Consider the following 22,192-nt stretch of genomic DNA (forward strand, 5'->3'; position numbering starts at 1 on the left):
TGGACCATTGTCTAACCCCATATACAAAGGTAAACTCAAAATGGATCAAAGACCTGAATGTAAGTCACGAAACCATTAAACTCTTGGAAAAAAACATAGGCAAAAACCTCTTAGATGTAAACATGAGTGATCTCTTCTTGAACATATCTCCCCGGGCAAGGAAAACAACAGCAAAAATGAGCAAGTGGGACTAAATTAAGCTGAAAAGCTTCTGTACAGCGAAAGACACCATCAATAGAACAAAAAGGAACCCTACAGTATGGGAGAATATATTTGAAAATGACAGATCTGATAAAGGCTTGACGTCCAGAATATATAAAGAGCTCACACGCCTCAACAAACAAAAAACAAATAACCCAATTAAAAAATGGGCAGAGGAACTGAACAGACAGTTCTCCAAAAAAGAAATACAGATGGCCAAGAGACACATGAAAAGATGCTCCACATCGCTAATTATCAGAGAAATGCAAATTAAAACTACAATGAGGTATCACCTCACACCAGTAAGGATAGCTGCCATCCAAAAGACAAACAACAACAAATGTTGGCGAGGCTGTGGAGAAAGGGGAACCCTCCTACACTGCTGGTGGGAATGTAAATTAGTTCAACCATTGTGGAAAGCAGTATGGAGGTGCATCAAAATGCTCAAAACAGACCTACCATTTGACCCAGGAATTCCACTCCTAGGAATTTACCCTAAGAACGCAGCAATCAAGTTTGAGAAAGACAGATGCACTCCTATGTTTATCGCAGCACTATTTACAATAGCCAAGAATTGGAAGCAACCTAAATGCCCATCTGTAGATGGATGGATAAAGAAGATGTGGTACATATACACAATGGAATACTACTCAGCCATAAGAAGTGGAAAAATCCAACCATTTGCAGCAACATGGATGGAGCTGGAGAGTATTATGCTCAGTGAAATAAGCCAAGCGGAGAAAGAGAAATACCAAATGATGTCACTCATCTGAGGAGTATAGGAACAAAGGAAAAACTGAAGGAACAAAACAGCAGCAGAATTACAGAACCCAAAAATGGACTAACAGGTACCAAAGGGAAAGGAACTGGGGAGGATGGGTGGGCAGGGAGGGATAAGGGGGGGGAAGAAGAAGGGGGGTATTAAGATTAGCATGCATGGGGGGGAGGGAGAAAGGGGAGGGTGGGCTGCACAACACAGAGAGGACAAGTAGTGACTCTACCACATTTTGCTAAGCTGATGGACAGTAACCGTAATGTGGTTGTTAGGGGGGACCTGATATAGGGGAGAGCATAGTAAACATAGTATTCTTCAGGTAAGTGTAGATTAAAAATTTAAAAAAAAAAAGAAAGAAAGAAAGAAAAGGGGGATTACTCCTTAACAGGATAAAACTATTGGTAAATCAAAGATCAACGCATGCTTTAAATATCCTTAATGTTGATCACTTAAAGGGTGTCAGATGATCAGCTATGGAGGTACTCTTTTCTGATAATATTCCTTTCTCTTAATTAAAAAAAAAAAAAAAAAAAGCAGTTACTGTGTGCTGACCTCCAATGAGTTCTGCACAGTGGTATAGAGGGCATGTCAAAGTGTGGGCAAAGGGTCTGTTTGTTTCTACGCAGAAGATCAAGGCCTAGCTTGGATACCCAGAAAATGAACTAAGATACGATATGAGGAGGAGCTTCCGGCATCAGCACTCTCTGGAGGACTCGTGCCGGGGGATGATCATCAAAAAGCCTCCACAGGGATCCGGACGATGCTGCGGTTGTGGCTGCATCCAGCCCACCGTCTCCTGGACTTGCCATAAGAAGGAGGAGGGAGATGTCTAGGCTGGCATGTGCATACAGTGAGACAACGAATTTGACTGGATCTGTACTGTTGGAACTCAACCAAGAGTTGGGAGGGGTGCAAGTTGTAGCACCCCAAAATCTCATGACTATAGACTATCTATGGTTAAAAGAACATATGGGATGTGAACAGATCCCAGAAATGGGCTGCTTTAATTTGTCTGATGGTTCAAGTACAGTTGGACAATATCCATCATATCATAGATAAATTTTCACAAATGCCTAGGGTGCCTAAATGGTTTTCTTGGCTTCACTGGAGATGGCTGGTAATTATAGATTTGCTTTGTTTATGTCACCATATTCCTATTATGTTAATATGTGTGCAAATTAGTTAGTAGTTTAAAACCTATACATACTTAAGGTACTATACAAGAAGATATGTCAAAGAAATAATCAATCCTCCCAAGTTTCCTTCATATGCTACATCTATAGCTTTTCTTCTTCCTTCCTAATTACAAACCTTAAATAGAATTCGTGCCTCATATCGAATTTACCGAGTATCATAATTCCTCCAGGTGGTAAAGGTACCTCGAGACAAGTGCTGGGCATAGAAGCCACAGGGCATAAATCTGCAAAGAAGTAAAAAGCTAACCTTTGCAAACAATATGGCTTCTCTCTCACTTACCAACTTTACATTTCCCTCTATGGCCCCGGAAGATGACTGGTTAGCCAGAGATGGGTAAGATTCCTCAAGGGAGGAACAACCTAAGACAGGCACAGTCGCAGGGGGGCCATCAGGTGAGAATTTGGGGATCAACAGAGGTGAGGCTCAGAACCTCACCCCCCCTGCTTTGAGAGAAATCTTCTGCATCCGTGGATGTCTTGCTGCCCTTGTCTAGCCTGGATTAATACTTAGTCCATAGGCACACACCTGATCATCTGATCATCTATATTTGCCTTCTTACAGCACTAAACTATGTTTTCTACCTTTATCTTGCATCTACCTACCACTTCAGCATTTTATTAAAAATAAAAATAATAATAATAATAGGAGAAATGTGGGATCAACATATAAATCAAGTACAAAAATCAAATGAATATTCATATTTGACCTGATGGTTTATAGGTCATATTGCATGATCAAAACCGAAAGTTTCTGTGATGAATGCCCTTGTACTGTTCACCATGTAAGAATTTATTCACTCTGTAAGAATTCGTTCACCATGTAAGAACTTGTTCGTTATGCTTCAGAAGATTGGAGACTGACGAGAATTAGGCTTGAGATGGATTAATGATTGTACATTGAGCATTGACCCCCCTATACTGAATTTTATTGTTGTTAACAACCATTTGATCAATAAATATGAGAGATGCCCTCTCAAAAAAAAAAAAAAAAAAGGTGTCAGATGATCGGCTATGGAGGTACACTTTTCTGATAATATTCTTTTCTCTTAAAAAAAAAAAGCAGTTCCTGTGTGGTGACCTCCAATGAGTTCTACACAATGGTATAAAGGGCATATCAAAGTGTGGGCAAAGTGTCTGTTTGTGTTTATACAGGAGATCAAAGCCTAATTTGGCTATCCAGAAAATGAATTAAGATATGATATGAAGAACTTCCAACATCAGCACTCTCTGGAAGACTCATACCAGAAGATGATCATCAGAAAACCTTCACAAAGATCCAGGCGATGCTGCAGTTGTAGCTGCATCCATCTCACCATTTCCTGAAATTGCCATTGGATTGAAGAAGGAGATATCTAAGCTTGCCTGTGCATACAGTAAAAGAACAAATTTGACTGGATCTATACTGTTGGAACTCAACCAAGAATTAGGAGAAGTGCAAGTTGTAGCACTCCAAAATCTTACAACCACAGACTATCTACGGTTAAAAGAACATATGGGATGTGAACAGTTCCCAGGAATGGGTTATTTTAATTTGTCTGATTTCTCCCAGACTGTTCAAGTACAGTTGGACAATATCCATCATATCACAGATAAATTTTCACAAATGCCTAGGATGCCTAACTGGTTTTGTTGGCTCTACTGGAGATGGCTGGTAATTATAGATCTGCTTTGGTTATGTAACTGTATTCCTATTATGTTAATGTGTGTGCACAATTTAGTTAGTAGTTTAAAACCTATACATGCTTAAGTTTCTCTACAAGAAGATATGTCAAAGAAATAATCAATCTTCCCATGTTTTCTTCCATCTGCTAACTCTATAGCTTTTCTTCTTCCTTCCTAATTACAACCCTTAAATAGAATTCATGCCTCATATCGAATTTATTGAGTATCATAATTCTTCCAAGTGGTAGAGATACCTCAAGACAAATTCTGGGCATAGAAGCCACAGGGCATAAATCTGCAAAGAAGAAAAAGCTAACCTTTTCAAACAATATGGCTTCTCTCTCACTTACCAACTTTACATCTCCCTGTATGGCCCCAGAAGATGACTGGTTAGCCAGAGACAGGTAAGATTCCTCAAGGGAGGAACAACCTAAGACAGGCACAGTCGCAGGGGGGCCATCAGGTGAGAAATTGGGGATCAACAGTGGTGAGGCTTAGAACCTAACCTCCCCTGTTTTGCAAGAAATCTTCTGCATCCGTGGATGTTTTAATGCCCTTGTCTAGCTTGGATTAACACATAGTCTACAGGCACACACCTGATCATCAACAATTGCTTTCTTACAACACTAAACTATGTTTTCTACCTTTATCTTGCATCTACCTACCACTTCAGCATTTTATTAAAAATAAAAATAATAATAATAATAAAGTGAGAAATGTGGGATCCTCATATAAATCAAGTATAAAAATCAAACGAATATTCATATTTGACCTGATTGTTTATAGTTCATAATGCGTGATCAAAACTGAAAGTTTCTGTGATTACTGCCCTTGTACTGTTCACCATGTAAGAACTTATTCACTATGTAAGAATTTGTTCACCATGTAAGAACTTGTTCGTTATGCTTCAGAAGATTGGAGACTGATGAGAATTAGGCTTGGGGTGGATTAATGATTGTGCATTGAGCATTGACTCCCCTATACAGAATTTTTTGTTGTTAACAACCATTTGATCAATAAATATGAGAGATGCCCTCTCAAAAAAAAAAAATAATTTAGTCAGGGATGGAAATGTAGCATAGGAAATATAGCTCATAATATTGTAATATCTTTGTATGCTGAAAATAACTACATTTATGGCAGCATTTAATAATGCATGTAATTGATGAATTACCAAGTTGTTCATGTGAAACCAGTATAGTATTATATATAAACTATATTTCAATTTAATTGTAGAACTAAGATTAGATAAGGATTATAAGAGAATATAGTATGCAATGGTTACATGCATTTATAATGTTGATACACTGTACTATACTACACATTTTTTTTAAGGTGGAGAAACAGAAGCATACACAAAAATAATCTGATTGCTTTCAGTAGTCATATCGGTATTGGTAGCATTGGTATCATATTTCTAAGAATATTGTATATATAATATGGAATAAAACAAACAAGTAATTATGTGCTATTATAATTATGTCATTCCCAATATTCTTGAGAACTAGTATTATTCTTGTTGTAGAAAGACTAAGAAATCACAATTTTATAATTCCTGAAGAATAAATGGATTTAGAGATTTTCAATGTCAGCTAGCACCATGAAAGAGAGGTAACAGACAGTATGTATCTACTGAATTTGAAAAAGATTCTATAGGCAATCTACTAAAAATATATATCCTGAGGAACATGATAAAATATACTATGAAGATACAATCTGTAAAATCAAGACTGTGAGAAACCATATAGGTAAAATGACTCAATTTCCTCAGCAAATAAAATATGAATGGAAGAGAAAAAGAGAAGAGGAATCTGAATTAAAGGAGACTTAAAAGAATGAAGTAAACAATGTCTAGGGATGCATACATGGTATTAAAATTCTAGTGAAAGCAAGGAAGTAACTACCACAAAATTCTGTATTTTTAGTGTAGTTAGAAATGGGTTTGTGATTAAGATGGAGTACATATAGGGCATGTGGGGTGGCTGGCCAAATTCTATGCCTTGACCTACATAAGAGTTACAAGAATTTTCAAATTTAATAATCCATTAATGTATACATTGGTGTTAGTTTTCTACCTGTGATATGTTGACACAAAAAAAGACTTAAAATAAACAAAAAATACATTAGTAAGTGTAAATTATATTATGTTGCTGAAACCTTCCAATGGCTTTCCATAACTCTCAACAGAATCAAAATCCTTCCCTACAAATCTCATCTCTGTCCATTATCTGCCTTTTTAAAGCACTCCAGCCACATTGCCCTTCTTTCTGTTCCTGATTATGTCAACTTTATTTTACACTAGCTCTCCTCTCTGTCTGGGGACTTCACACCAACTGTCCTTTGTTTGGAGCAATCTCACCCCACATTTTGCATGGAGGGTCCCTCTGCTCCATAGAATCCATTCTCTATTAATTATTCATCCTGTTTTATATTCTTCCTAGTACTTATCATTATCTGAAATTACCTTGCTTAATTACTTACTTTTTCTGTCTTACACTGAAACAAAATTTCTATGTGAGCAAAGACTTGTCTCACCTATTTACTATGTAACTCCTGCTCCTTGATCAGTGTCTGGCACACAGCAGATACTCAATGAATCAAACCACTTGGAGGGAGTGAATAGTATGAGATGAGATGAGAGGAGAACCAGGGGCAGAACCATGAGGAATACCTATACTTAAGACACAGGTAAAGGAAGAAAAGGCAGCAATAAATCATCTGAACCAGGGAAAAGAGGTGTCGCAGGAGCCAGAGAGTAAGGTATTCTGGTCAGTTTGATTTCTTAAATCCTTACATTGCTTACTGCTTATAGTTTAGAACTTCCTCCTTAAATCCTATGCTTGATATTCTTCTGCTGGTACTGACTTCTGGACTTTCCCTGCTCCATCTACAAATTTCAACTAAGTTTCCAAGTGCTCCAGGAAAATCTGATACAGACCATCCTGAAGCCCTACCATTAGGACAGCCCTTTGTGGCTGAAATTCTTGCCAGATTCACCCCAGGAATAAGCCCTAGATAAAACCAGATTGATTGTATGGTAAATGACACAAAAATAATTTCTCAAACATCTACATAAACATTATCACTGAAACAAGCCACCAAGGGTAAATATCAAAGATAAGAGTTGGAAATAGAACTGTACACACAGAAAGAAGAACTCAAGAAATCAGAAGTGACAATTTCACAAAGAGATATTTGCTGAAGAACACTCACAGACTCCAAGAAGGGACTAGCAGTTACCCTTCTAGAAGGGGTGGGGAAGGGTGGGAGAGGAGGGAGGGAGAAGGGGATTGAGGGGTATTATGATTGGCACACATGGTGTGGGGGGTATCATGGGGAAGACAATGTAGCACAGAGAAGGTAAATAGTGAATCTGTGGCATCTCACTACACTGATGGACAGTGACTGCAATGGGGCATGGGGGGTGACTTTATAATATGGGTGAATGTAGTAACCACATTGTTTTTCATGGGAAACCTTCATAAGAGTGTATATGAATAATACCTTAATAAAAAAAGCAAAGAAATATTTGCTGAAGAATTAGAAATGTTAAGTATCAAACAAACTGAAATGGGAATAGACAAGATCTGAAGCATCATGTACTCAAACTCTAATAGTTGCCAAATTCCATACTTAAGAAAAGTATGTATTTCATCAGAGAAGAATTAGGATTCTAAGGAAGAGATCATGAAAAATGACAGAAAAGAGGTACACAAAAGCAAAGAAAGAAATGATGAAGAAACATAATTTTGTGCAAAGACACATGAGAGGAAAAGCCATTGATATATTAATTTGCTCTCTCAGCTAAAAGTATTTTTCCCTCCTCTATTTTAGGCAGGTAGCCAATACTTTGGTTTCATGTGCCAAAAGAGTTTTGAATTTGCTTCTAGGAAATAATCTCATCTCAGACTTTTTAAAAAAGCTAAGCCTTATCTGAGAGGGAGACATGAACACTAATGCTTTCAATGAATGAGGAAGTATTAGGCAAACCAGAGGACTGGAAAAAATTTTCCAAGATGAAGGGAAAGGTCAAGGTTCAGTGGAATTAAACATGAAGAAAGCCAGCCCCAAATGGATGAATGACTGCATGTTAAATAATTCCAATGGGATGCCAACACAATTAAATAGAACCAAGCACTGCAAAGTTAAGAGTAACGGTATAGTTCTTTTCAAGAAATTTATGGTCACTGTGAAAGGCCCCTGAATCATCTCAAAGAATACCCAACTTAAACTAGAGGGCCACCTTCAGAAAAGCTGCAAGTGATAGAGGAAATCCTAGTGATGCTGGCAACCACCATGGATTCACAAACTAGTCCCCCCAACCAAGTGTTCTGAGAAGTTGACATTTTTGTACAAACTAAAGAATGGGGAAGAAGATCCCAGAGGTGAGAGCCATGTTACAGGTGGAGGCCTAAAGCAGATTTGATTCTTACAGAAATGAAAGAATGTGACACACTTTTCATGCAAATATTTTAGAATAAAATTCATAACCATTACAGACATTTAGATAAAATAAGTTAAAAGAGTCCCATATGGATACAGCACAGGAGATGACAGAGTTTTGAAAGAATCAACAATAAAAGGCAAAAGTTAATGTCCCAGCAGCAATGAAGAGTTGAAGAAAGAATAGCAAACGGAAAGAAAATAAATATCTATTAGGCTTCCCCAGAGGAACAGAACCAATAGGATATCTATCTATCTATCTATCTATCTATCTATCTATCTATCTATCTATCTATCTATCTATCTATCTATAAATCCATATATGTCTAGATCTAGATCTAGATCTAGATGTATCTAGTTATAGTTAGATATCTACATAAATTGATATCTATACTGAGAGAGAGAAGGAGATTTATTTTAAGGAATTGGAAGGAATTATGGAGGCTTGGAAAATCCAAAGTCTGCAGGGTAGCCCAGCAGACTGGAGACCCAGAGGAGTTGCAGTTCTATCCCAAAGTCAGTCTGCGGAAGAACTAATTCTTGCTGAAGAGAGGTCAATCTTTGTTCTATTAAGACATTCAGCTGATTGGATGAGACCTATCCACATCATGGAGTGTAATCTACATTACTCAAAATTCACCAATTTAAATACTAATCTCATCCAAAAAACACTTTCACAGAAACATCCAGAAAAATATTTGGCCAAATGGTCTGGACGCTGTGGCCCAGCTAAGTTGACACATAAAATAAACCATCACATCAAAAAGCACTGACTGCCAGGGCAACCTCCATTTTTCTGTGTAAGAGACCTTCAGCTGTAAATACTGATGCATCCATTTTAGAGATCAGTTAAAGAGATATAAATCAGAAAAAAAAAGATGGTATTAAAAATACTTCAAAGCAAGAGATACATCTATATGTAAGGGTCTAGTGCAAAAAATTTTAAGTCTGAAAAATGAAAAACTCTTTCAAATAGTGGAAACACTTGAAGGCTGATTTTAAAAGACTGTATCTTATAAGCAGTTTGTGTGAAGCCGTTCTGGTAGGAAGAAAGACAGACATGAGCAGGATGAAAAGAGGGTGGGGCCAACGAAGAACTCAGGGAGTTAATCAGATAAAGCCGGAGAGCCAGAGATAACTCCAGAGAGTTAATTAAATAAAGTCACAGGGACCCTGAGTGACTTGAAGGGCATATACACTCCCTGGATAGAAAACCTGAGAGTACAGTCACTCCGCAGATGACAAAAACTCCCCAGATAAACAATGTTAGAGCACAGCCCAAGTCTTCAGTCCTTCAATCAGATCAAGCCCCAAAGGCAAAGAATGTCAATCAAGGACTACTTCGCCCTACCAAAAACCCCATAAAAGAAGCCTCACAGTAAGCAGCCTGCCTTTGTCTACCTTGACTCTGGCCTGCTCCTCCCTTGCAGTGTATTCAAATAAGACTTTCATTCTGCTTCACTGCTGTGTCTCTGCCTTTCAATTCTTTGTTGCAACAGGGACAAGAACCGAGGAGAATGAACTCAACCCATAAAAATTCTATTTTTTCCTAGAACTGAGGACAGTGAGTGCGTGATAAATAGAATTTCCAGAATCTCCAGCCTGGCCTTAGCCATTTACATATCAATAAGTGTTTACTACTGCAGCCTCCCGCAGCCTAGGGGCAAGGGGTGGAGAGAAAACAGCCATTCTCTCCTCCCCTACATTCCTGGTGCCTAATTGGTCTGGTGTTTGCCAGTCACCAAGGCCCTGCCCATGGAGTTCCTCTCAGAAGTAGAGAGTGCGCCATGGCCGTAGAGGGTGATCTGTGGCAGGAGATGTGGTAGGAGATGGACAGAACCAGGCCTGCCTAGCGAATTTGAGCAAGCTGAGAGCAATTAAAATGTTTTTTTTCCTTGACTTACTTCAGTTTCACCAGATTGATAGGGGAATTTATTACCGGGAGGAAAACCCCATTCCCTCCAGAGCTACACTTAGTGTAGACTCTGTAGAGATCTGGTAAACCTGGTATCTGTCCTTATGGGTGCAATGTTTCAGTGGGATGCCACTGTAGATAGTAGGGATTCACCCAGAGATTCCCCAGTAGGAATCTGGTCTGGAGTACGGTGCCTCCTAGAGGAGTGGGGCCCTCCCCAGAATCCGGGAGGAGTGGGAGCACCAGAGGCAGTGGAGTTGGCCCTCCACAAAATACGGCACTCCTTGGGGGAACCGAGTGCCACACTGCGGCAGGATATGTGGGCGGGCTGTTTCTCACAGCCTCGGAAAGGGTTACCACGGAGAGAAAGGCACTTCAGTATCGACTGGAAGAACAGGGAGATGAGTTGTGAGATGCTGTGAAAAAGGAACGAAAGCTATTGAAATTGAGATCGTGCTGCTGAGAGACCTACAAGCAGTGAGGGAGGGGACAGCAGAAAAATGCACGCTGTGAGAGGCTGTGGGGGAGGTGAAGGAAGGGATGGTGCCTTCAGACCTGGAGATGGTGGAGGAGACCTCAGGGAAGGAGGGGCCGGGGGGTGAGGAGGGACTGGGGCCGAAGAGGGAGCTGTTACCAAGGCTGCTTCCTGAGGCACCAGTTCGCCCCTTAGTGAAATCCCACCCAGTCGTAGTTAAGAAAATATGGGCACAAGCACCACCGGCTCCTCAGGGACAGGAGCAACCCCTTCCCCAATTGTGGGGCACTCCGGGCTCCACCCCTATACCCAGACCAAGCTAGTGGGTTTGAGCACCCAGTTTCCGCAGAAGTCCTCGGAGCCTCTGCCTACATGGCTTTTGGGTCTTTGGGATTTAGGAGTAGAGGGCATTGTTTTCTCTGGATCAGAATGGGTGAATTGGCTTCCCTGATGACTCACCTCTCTCTCCATTTGGGTTATAAAATGCCCGTCAGTCTCCAGGGAATCATTCATTTCTGGATTGGCTCACTACAGCCTTTAGGGAAGTTTGGCCTAATCAGGGAGATTTACCATATTGTCCCAATTAGCTGCCAAACATACACAGAGATCCAGAAGATCTTACAGGAGTTGGGAATGAAAAGTATTATCTACAATGTGGACTCTCAGGGCCCCAGTGATGAGTTATTCACCATGGGGATGAGAAACCTGGTGCTTCATACTGTTCCCCCAGCCCTCTTTAGGTCCCGAGTGACTATTCTTGCCCCTGATATAAGGCAACTCATTAAGTGAGGTTACTTGTACTATAGCAGACCTGGGGTAGATTGAAATAATAAAAACACAGAAGGAAATATGGTGTGCAACTGAAAGAAGTTCAAAGGGCCCCATGAAGGTCTTGAGGATCCAGATGTGGGTTGATCTGATAAAGGTGGGGGCATTAAAGGAAAACTTGATGGACAGCCGAAGAGAATCTTGCTAGAGCTGTGGCATCAATTAAAGCCAGAGCAGCAGTTGCTGCCGCTGAGGTCCAGGACACAGGAGCTGCCCTGTGCATGTCCTGCTTGTCCTGCCCATGTGTCTGCAGGACTTCCTGGGAAAGAGTACTTAGACCCCACCTGGGCACCTGCCCCCACAGGGGGGCTATTGGGCATTGTGGTTTGACTGAGGGGTCAAGGCCCCCACCTTGTGGGACATGATGGGGACCAGGGGCTATATGTAGAATTAGCAATTCACTGGTCCCCATGAATGTGCACCTGGCACTGGTAGACACAGGAGCTGGATGTTCTCTGATTTATGGCAACCCTGAGTGTCGCGTGGCCTGTCCTCGCCGGCAAGAACAGCATGCAACAACAGCAGGATTCTTCTGCAGAAAGCTTTATTCTTCAGCTCTTGGTGAAACAAATGAGTTGGGCAGGACCCAGAGGGGAAGGAGAGGCTTGCTTATATATTTCTCATGCTCTGACCTGGTTGGTGCGGCTCCATATGCCTTATTAGCATAACCATTTGGTGGGTCTCATTGGTCCTTATGCCAAGGCGCAATTAGCATGTAGTTTAGTGGTGTGGGATGATTTGTCATTAGGAAGTTCGGGGCCTTCTGGCTGCCCTGCATTGGGCGCTATTTTCTGAGCGCGGCTGCCAACATCTCCCCCTTTTTTGTCTAACAGAAGCTCAAGGCGGAACTTGCCAGCAGAGGCGGAGACAGAGGCCTGACCTCCATCATACTTCCTGATGCCCCCTTTTTGGAGAGGGGTTCTGTGCATCTACCCCTATGCAGTCAGGCATGCCTCTCAGAGGGGTCCAAGACCTCTTGCAGTGCTTTGCCTCGCATCCTCTGGCTGGCGTTGGGACCGCTTGGTACAAAGGGTTTGGACCCTTTTTCTCAACCCTCTTGCACCATGAGCTTCTTAAAGAAAGCTGTGATTAAGCATTGAGGTACTCGGGCCTGGTGCAGTGCCACATGGGCTCAGGGTGCAAGAGCTACCTCAAGCTAAAGCTGAGCTTCCTTCTTAAGCATGTTGAGCCACACTTGGGGAGAGGCGCCAACGTCTATCGCCATTAGGGCTTGAGCAAGGATCACCTTGTCCTGCTTATGTTGGTTGCGTAGTCTGCATAACAACCAGAGTAAGAGCATGAGACCTCCAAGCAGGAACACGCCCATCCCAGCCATGCCCGCCCACTCCTTGACGTGGGAGAGAGCTCTGAGGAACCAGGAAGAGAGTCCTTCCGCTACGGAGATATCTAGACGGGTGGAGTTGATGTGGATAATTTCTCGCCGCAGCTCTTCTAGTGTCCCATCGAAGTCTTGGGACCAGTTTCCTGAAAGATACTGGGACAGGTCTCGTGACAGATTAGCTGCCCGTGTAAAATTTTTATATTGAATGCTAGTGATGCAGAGGGCACGATATTTCCGCTCACATCCCAATTGGGCCATTTGCCAGAGCACCTCTATTTGTTCCTCCACGAGATCTATGCGTTGATTGAGGATCATTATTCCTCCTTTCAGTTTGCCATCAAGTGTGGACTGTTGGTCCAGGGCAGAAGCTACTGAGGCTGCAAGGTTATTGAGCTCTGTAGCCGATTTGATGGAGGTGTCTAAAGCTATACCAGCGGTGGTGGCTGCGACCGCGGTCGCGGAGATCAGGAGCACTATGGCGGCTGTAACACCGAAATCGCGCCTTTCTCGAAACAGAGTCATGGTGTTAGGGACGTCTATGGGAACAGGGACCCAACGGGGGATGCGGACTACCAAAGCATTGGTAAAGTTACGTGCATCCCAACACTGAGACAGAAAGCAGGTTTCATTGGAGCAGGAGTCAAAGCTACTATTGGATAAGATAAACAGAAATGGGGGGTATACGCATACTGGAGAAGGTGGAAAAAGGGAATTAGGTGACTCTGGACCTGATTTTGCTGAACACGTGTAGTTCTCGTTGTTATGGGTCATGGTCATGTTCCAGTGTGCGCGCATGTGGTTATTCTCGCACCAAAAGGTGATATTTTTTACACCGATTCCCCGACCCTGGAGGGCGGAAAAGGGGGAGAGGTCGGTACACGAGCCATTGACTCCACACAGCATCCATTTATGGAAGGGGTTCATGCTCAGCTGCTGACGAAACTCGCCTTCGAGCACCTTTACTGGCCACCAAGCCTCATTGGCTGGCCGTCCCTCCATATCTGGGGAGATGGTAAACTCCTGCCTCTCAGTTGCCCACATTACTACAGTTGACTGACAGTCAGTCCAGGGCCACAGCTCTCCCTCATAGTCGCCCACACAATGGGAGGCATATTTGAGTTGACGAGGCCTGTCGGTGGAATTGTTCCTGGGAGAGTGTACAAATGTGCCATTGATCCAGAGAACCATCTGGTGGATAGTCATGTTCTTATAGGGCGGGCTCCCTTCCTTATTAGGCCCTTCAAATTTAGCTGACATAACGGGGAGGCTACTGGCCTCTAGAATTATGTCACTGAACCATCCGTATTTCCTCCGTTTCAGGGAGATACAGCCAGCTAGATTCTGAGTGGTGAAGCATAATGACCCATTAGTTACGAAGGATCGGTTTTCTCCCAGGGGAGCTACTAGGGTGTCTTTAACTAAGTAGGGCACGTTCATACTAGCATTGGTAGTGAAAAAGCACGGAAAAACGGCTGCATTGAAACGGACAGGCATAGGCTTAGGAAAGGCAGACAGGATTCCCCATCTCAATACTCCCTGAGTCGGGGTCTCCAGTGTCAGGAGCAGGGTCAGGAGGTATAGCGAAGTCATCTCCTTTGTTTAGGACTTTCCTCGTTAGGCGCTCCAGGATCCAGAAGGGATTTTCTTCACCCTGGGGGAAAACACACACAGCTCCCCTGGATCTGATTATGATTGGATCCGGGCCCTTCCATTGGTTAGATAACACGTCCTTCCATTTTACTAGTTCTTGTGGGTCTTTTGGCCACTGATTATGGCGATCCGCTGCTGTATGGCCTTGAGCATCCAGATTCAAAAAATTTATAGTGAAAAGTGCTAGGGCTATGGCAGTTTTTGGTGTGGGGGGTATATCTTCAATTCCCCCTTTTTGTTTAAGTAAATAGGATTTGAGCGTGCGGTTCGCGCGTTCCACAATCCCTTGACTCTGTGGGTTGTAGGGAAGGCCAGTGATATGTTTTATCCCCATGTGATGACAAAATTGAGCAAATTTTGTAGAGGTATAGGCTGGGCCATTGTCTGTTTTCAGAATCTGTGGTAACCTCCATGCGCTCCAAGCCTCAAGGCAGTGCTGGATGACATGGGAAGCTTTCTCTCCTGACAATGGGGAGGCAAAGATGACTCCTGAACAAGTATCCACGGATACGTGTACATATTTCAGTTTCCCAAAAGACGAAATATGCATCACATCCATTTGCCAAACTTGTAAAGGCCTAATACCTCTGGGGTTGATCCCAACATGAGGTGTGGGAAGGAAGCTGCAGCAATGTTGGCAGCTAAGGACAATGTTCCTAGCTTCGGCCCTGGTTATGCTAAACCGCTTGCGCAGTGTTTCGGCAGTGACATGAAATTGTGTATGGAATTTTGAAGCTGTGGTGATAGGGTCTAGCAGGGGAAAAGCTATATTTCTGGTTGCGAGGTCTGCCAGGTGGTTGCCTTGGGTCATAGGCCCGGGAAGGCCTGAATGTGCTCTGATATGAGTTATATACAAAGGAGATTGCCTATGAAGTAGTGCTGATTGTATCTGTTTGAACAAAGTGGCTACTGGGCTGGACGCTTTGATTAGCCCGGCCACTTCTAGAGATTTGACTGCATTAACTACATAACAGGAGTCAGACACAATATTTAAAGGTTCAGGAAAGATTTGTAGGACCTCTAAGACTATGCGACATTCCACTATTTGTGGAGTGTCAGGCGTGTAGCCTTTTGTCACAACTTTGCTATCATGGACATAGGCACCTGTGCCTGTCTTAGACCCGTCCGTGTAAACTGTTTTTCCATGAGGCAGCGGGGTTAGGCTAGTGACCCGAGGAAATACTAGGAGATGATTTTTGGCGAAGTTGATGAGGGGATGTTTAGGGAAATGATTATCAAAGGTTCCTGAGAAACTGTAAGCAAGTATGGCCTAATCATCGTTCATAGCACATAATACTTGTATCTGTTCTACGCTGTAAGGGGTTATAATTTTAGCTGGAGTCTCTCTGAAATGTGTCATGGAGGTTTTTACTCCTCTCAAAGCAAGTTTGGCCACGGCTGCCGGATAGTACTCTATTGTCCTAGCCTGAGAGGCTTGGGGATGGATCCAGATCAGTGGGCCGTGCTGCCATAAAACTGCTGTTGGCAGCTCCGGGGTGGGAAGCACACACAACTCAAAGGGTTCATTCGATTGCACTCTATTTAATTGTGCTGTCATCAAAGCCTGTTCTACTTTGCGAATGGCTTGTAATGCCTCAGGTGTGAGGGAGCGCGGTGACGTTAGTTGTGGGTCTCCTTCTAGGGTTTTAAATAGTGGAGTCAATTCAGTGGTGGGTATCTTTAAGTATGGGCGCAACCAATTAATATCCCCTAGGAGTTTTTGGAAGTCATTCAAATTTCGCAATTGATTATGTCTTATCTCAAGCTTTTGGGGGCAAATTACATCTGTGTAAATGGTTGCTCCTAGGAATTTGCTAACACTAGATTTTTGGACCTTCTCGCTTGCTATATTCAGTCTCCAATTTTCTAGGGATCTAGTGAGATCTATATATGCTTCTTCTATTTCCGCTGGTTGTGGGGAGCAAAGAAGGATGTCATCCATGTAATGGATGATCTTTAGCGTGGGATAGGTCTTACGAATTGGGTCTAGCGCTCACTGAACGTACAGTTGACATATGGTGGGGCTATTTGCCATTCTTTGAGGCAGGACCTTCCACTGAAATCTGGCATCGGGTTGTTCATGGTTAATAGCTGGCAAAGTAAAAGCAAACCTTTCCCTGTCCTTGGAGCTTAGAGGTATAGAAAAGAAACAATCTTTAATATCTATTATGAGCACTTTCCATTCTTTGGGTAAGGCAGAGAGGAGTGGCAGTCCCCGTTGTACGGGTCCAAGCATTCTCATTTGAGCATTTACTGCTCTCAGATCATGAAGCAACCTCCATGATCCTGACTTTTTCCTGATTATAAATATGGGTGTGTTCCATGGGGACACAGAGGGTTCTAGGTGTCCTACTTGGAGCTGCTCTTGCACTAAGCAATGAGCTGCTTCTAATTTTTCAGAGGATAGGGGCCACTGAGGAACCCATACGGCCTCCTCTGTGAGCCAAGGTATGGGCATGGCATCTTCAATGGACCCTATGAAAAACCCAGGCCATGACGGTCATTCTTTACTTTGGGCAGGATGGGCTCTATGTGTCCCTGTTGGTGTTTCCCCAGCCCCTTGCCAGGGATGTATCCCATGTCCATCATCATGCCTTGGGTGGGGGTGGAGTGTTCATTAATGAGTTTGAGGCCTAAGTCTCTCATGACATCCCTCCCCCATAAATTGACCGGTAGAGGGAGTACATAAGGGGTGACTTTACCCTCTTGTCCTTCAGGGGCTCGCCATTTCAATGGTTTGGCACTAATTGAAGGGCTTGACTCATATCCTAAACCTTGTAATGAATGTGAGGATTGGGTCACAGGCCACTTGGAGGGCCACCAGGTTGCAGAGATAATACTTTTATCTGCTCCAGTGTCTAGGATTCCCTCAAAGCTCTTTCCCTCTATTTGAAGAGTTAATTTTGGTCTGTCTGCTAAATCTAATACTATGAAGGCTGAATCCCAGTCAGAGGAGCCGAAGCCCCTTTCTCCCCTCTCCGTGTTGGTAGCAGGATAATTGGCGTGGAGACTAGGTAAAACTAAGAGCTGGGCTATGCGATCTCCCGGGGATATAGGATAGATTCCTCTGGGAGCCGAACACATGATTTTTACCTGTCCTTCATAATCTTGATCTATAACTCCGGGATGAACTACCAGGCCTTTCAATGCAGCAGAAGAGCGCCCTAGGAGTAACCCAATGGTATTTGGTGGTAGGGGGCCTTTAAAGTCTGAAGGGATAGGCTGAACTCCCATCTGTGGAGTCAACACTATTCTGGTGGTGGCACGGATGTCCAATCCCGCGGAACTTGAAGTGGCTCTCCTTGGGGGGCCTGGTTGTTCCCGAATGACACTTGCGTGCTGGTTGCCCCATATATTTGCGGGCCCTGGTGACGGGGGCCCCTCTGGGCGTTTTTTGGCAGTTCTAAGGGTTTCCCTTCTATATCTTTAATAGACCGGCACTCATTGGCCCAATGCCTGCCTTTCTTACACTTAGGGCACAACCCAGGGGTCTTTTGGGTTGTTTGTTCTGAAGCTGGGCTCTTACACTCTCTCTTTATATGTCCTAATTTCCCGCATTGAAAGCATTTGATACTTCTGTTAGTGATCCTGGCTTGTTTGTGGCTCTGTAATATGGCCGCGGCTAGGCCCGCATTGGTGAGTGGCCCTCCTATTTCTCTACAGGCTTTCAACCAGGCATGTATCCCTTTTTGTTTCCAGGGTGTTATCGCCTGTCTGCATTCCTTGGTACATTGTTCAAATACTAATTGCTCCACTAGGGGCATTGCTTGTTCCTGATCTCCAAATATTCTGCCTGCGGCCTCCATCATACGAGCGACAAAGTCAGAAAATGGCTCGCTCAGCCCCTGAATAATTTTTGTCAAATTGCCTGATACTTCTCCTTTGTTGGTGAGGGCTTTCCATGCCTTGGCGGCGCACGTGTTTATTTGTGCGTATACCTGTAAGGGGAAGGCGGTCTGGTTGGCTACCCACTGTCCTTGGCCCGTCAGCATATCATATGACCACGCAGGCTGTCCTTCGGCCTCGTTTGCGCGTGCCTGGGTCATGCTGATATCATGCCACAATGCCTTCCATTCTATGTATTGCCCCATACTAGAAAGGCATGCCTTAGTTACATATTGCCAGTCTGCGGGTGTCATGGCTGTCTCTGTTAATCTCTCAACTTGTGCTATGGTATAGTTAGCACTGACTCCATAAGCCCGAACGGATTCTGCTAACTCCTTAACTTGTTTATGGCTCAGGGGCTGGTGAGAGCGTACGCCATTATCCTCAAATACAGGAAACATTTGTCTAATTGCCTGAAGAGTATCTGGGTGGCAAAAGGAGAGTGCGCCACTCACGTAAGGTGGCGGGGCAACGGGCGTCGGGGGACACCCTGCTTTCATTTTTTCCTTGGTCCGCTTTTCAACTTTGCTGGTTCCCTTACTTCTGCACTCTGCGGTTTTATTCTCTTCCCCTTCCTCTGCGGACGTTAATTCCTCTTCAGATTCCCTATTGGAGAGTTGGAGGTCCCTCAACTCTTTCCAGGGGTATTTACTATTTTCTCTGAGGCGATCGTCACTCGCTTCTCGGGGCTCTTTCGCTTTTGCCCTAGGCGGGCTTTCTCCCTCACTCTGAGGTTTCTTTACCTTCGTTTTTGTGGCCTTTTTTCGGCCGCGCGCGCTCTCTGTTTCCCGTTCCGTTTCTGACATGCTCTCTTGGATATCTGTCAATGCTCTCTGACCTTCTTTTATTACCTTTTCACATCTCTCATCTTGCAGACAAGCTCTAATCAGTTTCCAGAGGGGCCTGGTGCCTCCCCTCAGGCTACCCTCCTCCTCCTCTCTATCAAGATCTTTCCCCAGTTTGTCCCAGCTCGGGATTGAGAGGGACCCTGAACAAATGAACCAGGGGGCCACACGGTCTATCTCCTTCACAAAAGATCCTAAGACTTTGCTGGAGACCTTCAAGTTTCGCTCTTTGAGAGCTGTCTGCAGCGCCGTGACTAATGACGGTGCATTCCCTATGGTGCCTCCTTATTTACAGAGAACCATCAACCATCATCCTAAAAAGCAGGGGCCTCTCGGAACTTACCCCTCCGGGCTTTCTTCTGACCTGCAGTTCTGAATCCTCTCCAGATGTCTGAAGGGTCCTCCCTGTGCCGGTGATGTTCTGGTTCCCGGGTTTCGGCACCACTTGTCGCGTGCCCTGTCCTCGCCGGCAAGAACAGCATGCAACAACAGCAGGATTCTTCTGCAGAAAGCTTTATTCTTCAGCTCTTTGTGAAACAAATGAGTTGGGCAGGACCCAGAGGGGAAGGAGAGTCTTGCTTATATACTTCTCATGCTCTGACCTGGTTGGTGCGGCTCCATATGCCTTATTAGCATAACCATTTGGTGGGTCTCATTGGTCCTTATGCCAAGGCGCAATTAGCATGTAGTTTAGTGGTGTGGGATGATTTGTCATTAGGAAGTTCGGGGCCTTCTGGCTGCCCTGCATTGGGCGCTATTTTCTGAGCGCGGCTGCCAACACCTGAGTGGTTTCATGGGACTCTTGCTATGATAGATGGCTACGGGGGTAAGGCAATTAGAGTGAAGAAAGCCCAAATTCCATTGGGAATAGGGTGTTTACCCCCAAAGGGGTATACTGTGTATATATTTCCCATCCCTGAATATATTTTGGGGGTAGATATCCTGCAGAGCCTGTTACAGACCACTGCAGGTGAGTTGAGACTGAGGGTACATGTGGTAAAGGCAGTTCTGAGGGGAAATGCTCAGCATCCACTTGTAGCTCTGCCTGTACCTCAGCAGGTGACAAATACTAAGCAATATAAATTGCCTGGGAGACAGAAGGAAATTGGAGAAACTCTACAGGAGCTGGAGAAGGTGGGCATCATAAAGCCCACTCATAGTCCTTTTAATTCCCCAGTGTGATCAGTGAAAATGCCAGACAGCTCCTGGCATATTACTGTGGATTACACAGGTTTAATAAAGTCACACCCCCTCTGCATACTGCTGTCCCCTCTATTGCAACCCTTATTGATGCCCTTGGTTATGAACTAGGGACATATCATTATGTTGTAGACCTTGCTAATGCTTTCTTTTCTATTGATATAGCACAGAAAAGTCAGGATCAGTTTGCCTTCACATGGGAAGGCTGGCAGTGGACATTCACTGTCTTTTCACAGTCCCACCATTTGTCACAGATGTGTAGCCTGTCAGTGGAGCTTGTCACTGACCTTTGAAAAAGTCAGCAGAGCCTGGTGGGAGTGCCTTGTGTGCTCTAAGAGGGACTCACATTGAGTTCCACAGCAACATGGGACAATAGTTAAAGGGCTGATACCCTTCATCAATTAGCAGATGGATTATATTGGGCCTCTACTCATATCAGAAGGGTACTGATACACCATGACTTGGGTGGACACAGCTACTGGACAGTTGGGTCTGTTTCCTGCATGTCGTGCACATCAGCAAACAACCAAAAGGGACCCAGATCATCTCTTTGCAGCCTATGGCTGCTCACAGGTGATTGACAGTGATCAAGGCACCCAGTGTACTGGACATGTGTTACAAGAATGAGTGCAAAAATTAGGGATAAGTTGGAAATTTCATGTACCATATAATCCTAGATAAGTCATATTATAAATTAATTATTGACTATATTCCCTATGATGTACATTACAATATTTCATTCTTTTATATGGTTGAGTAGTACTCCATTGTGTGCCTTTGTTTGTGTGTATCATTCTTTATCCATCTAGCCATCAGTGGACATTTAGGTTGTTTCCATATCTTGGCTGTTATAAACAATGCTGCAGTAAACATAAGGATGCATGTATCTTTTCAAATTAGCGTTTCATTTCCTTAAAATAGACACCAAGTAGTGGAATTGCTGGATCATATACCAGTTGTATTTTTTATTTTTTGAGGACATTCCACACTGTTTTCCATAGTGGCTATACCAATGTATGTTCCCATGAACAGCACACTAGGGTTCCCTTTTCTCCAATCCACTTATTTCTTATCTTGTTGATAATAGCCATTCTGACAGGTGTAAGGAGATATCTCATTGTGGTTTTGATTTGCATTTCACTAATGATTAGTGATGTGGAGCATCTTTCTATGTGCCTCTTAGCCATCTGTATGTCTTCTTGGGAAAAATATCTATTCAGATCCTCTGCCCATTTGTTAATTGGATCCTTTGGGAGTTATTCAGCTCTAAGTTCTTTATACTTTTTAGATATTAATCTGTTATCAGACATACAGTTTCAAATATCTTCTCCCATTAAGTAGGTTGTCTATTTGTTTTGTTAATAGTTCCTTCACTGTGTAGAAGCTTTTTAATTTGATGTAGTCTCACTTGTTTATTTTTGTTTATTTCCCGTTGAAGTCAGAAAAAAAAATTAATAAGATCAATGACAAGGAACTAATCACCTATGTTTTTTTTTATTAACGTATCATTAATATACAATCTTATGAAGGTTTCACAAGATAAACAATATGGTTACTACATTCACCTTATTATCGAACTCCCACCCATACCCCATTGCAGTTACTGTCCATCAGTGTAGTAAGATACCACAATGTCGCTACTTGTTTTTGTGCTACTCTGTCTTCCCTGTGACTCCACACATACCATGTGCACTAAACTTAATACCCCTGATCCCCCTTATCCTTCCCTTCCCACTCAGCCTCCCTCAACTCTCCCCTTTTGTAATTGCTAGTCC

At 43.4% G+C, this 22,192-nt stretch overlaps 1 protein-coding gene across 1 annotated transcript; it reads right to left on the reverse strand.

Annotated features, from left to right (window-relative positions):
• Window positions 1-12,059: 12,059 nt before the first annotated feature.
• LOC140845340 (uncharacterized) lies at window positions 12,060-19,977 on the reverse strand. Its single transcript, XM_073219324.1, has 2 exons — window positions 19,561-19,977; window positions 12,060-14,488 (listed from the first exon to the last, which is right to left on the reverse strand). The coding sequence occupies exon 2, from the start codon at window positions 14,425-14,427 to the stop codon at window positions 12,652-12,654; it is 1,776 nt and encodes a 591-aa protein (XP_073075425.1). The 5' UTR covers window positions 14,428-14,488; window positions 19,561-19,977; the 3' UTR covers window positions 12,060-12,651.
• Between the last annotated feature and the right edge of the window lie 2,215 nt (window positions 19,978-22,192).

This window comes from Manis javanica, chromosome 13, assembly GCF_040802235.1.
Source record: "Manis javanica isolate MJ-LG chromosome 13, MJ_LKY, whole genome shotgun sequence".
Lineage (NCBI taxonomy): Eukaryota > Metazoa > Chordata > Mammalia > Pholidota > Manidae > Manis > Manis javanica.

Excerpts from the sequence above, each read along its gene's own strand:
- LOC140845340 (XM_073219324.1), bottom strand. The coding sequence starts at position 14,427 with ATGACTTCGCTATACCTCCTGACCCTGCTCCTGACACTGGAGACCCCG.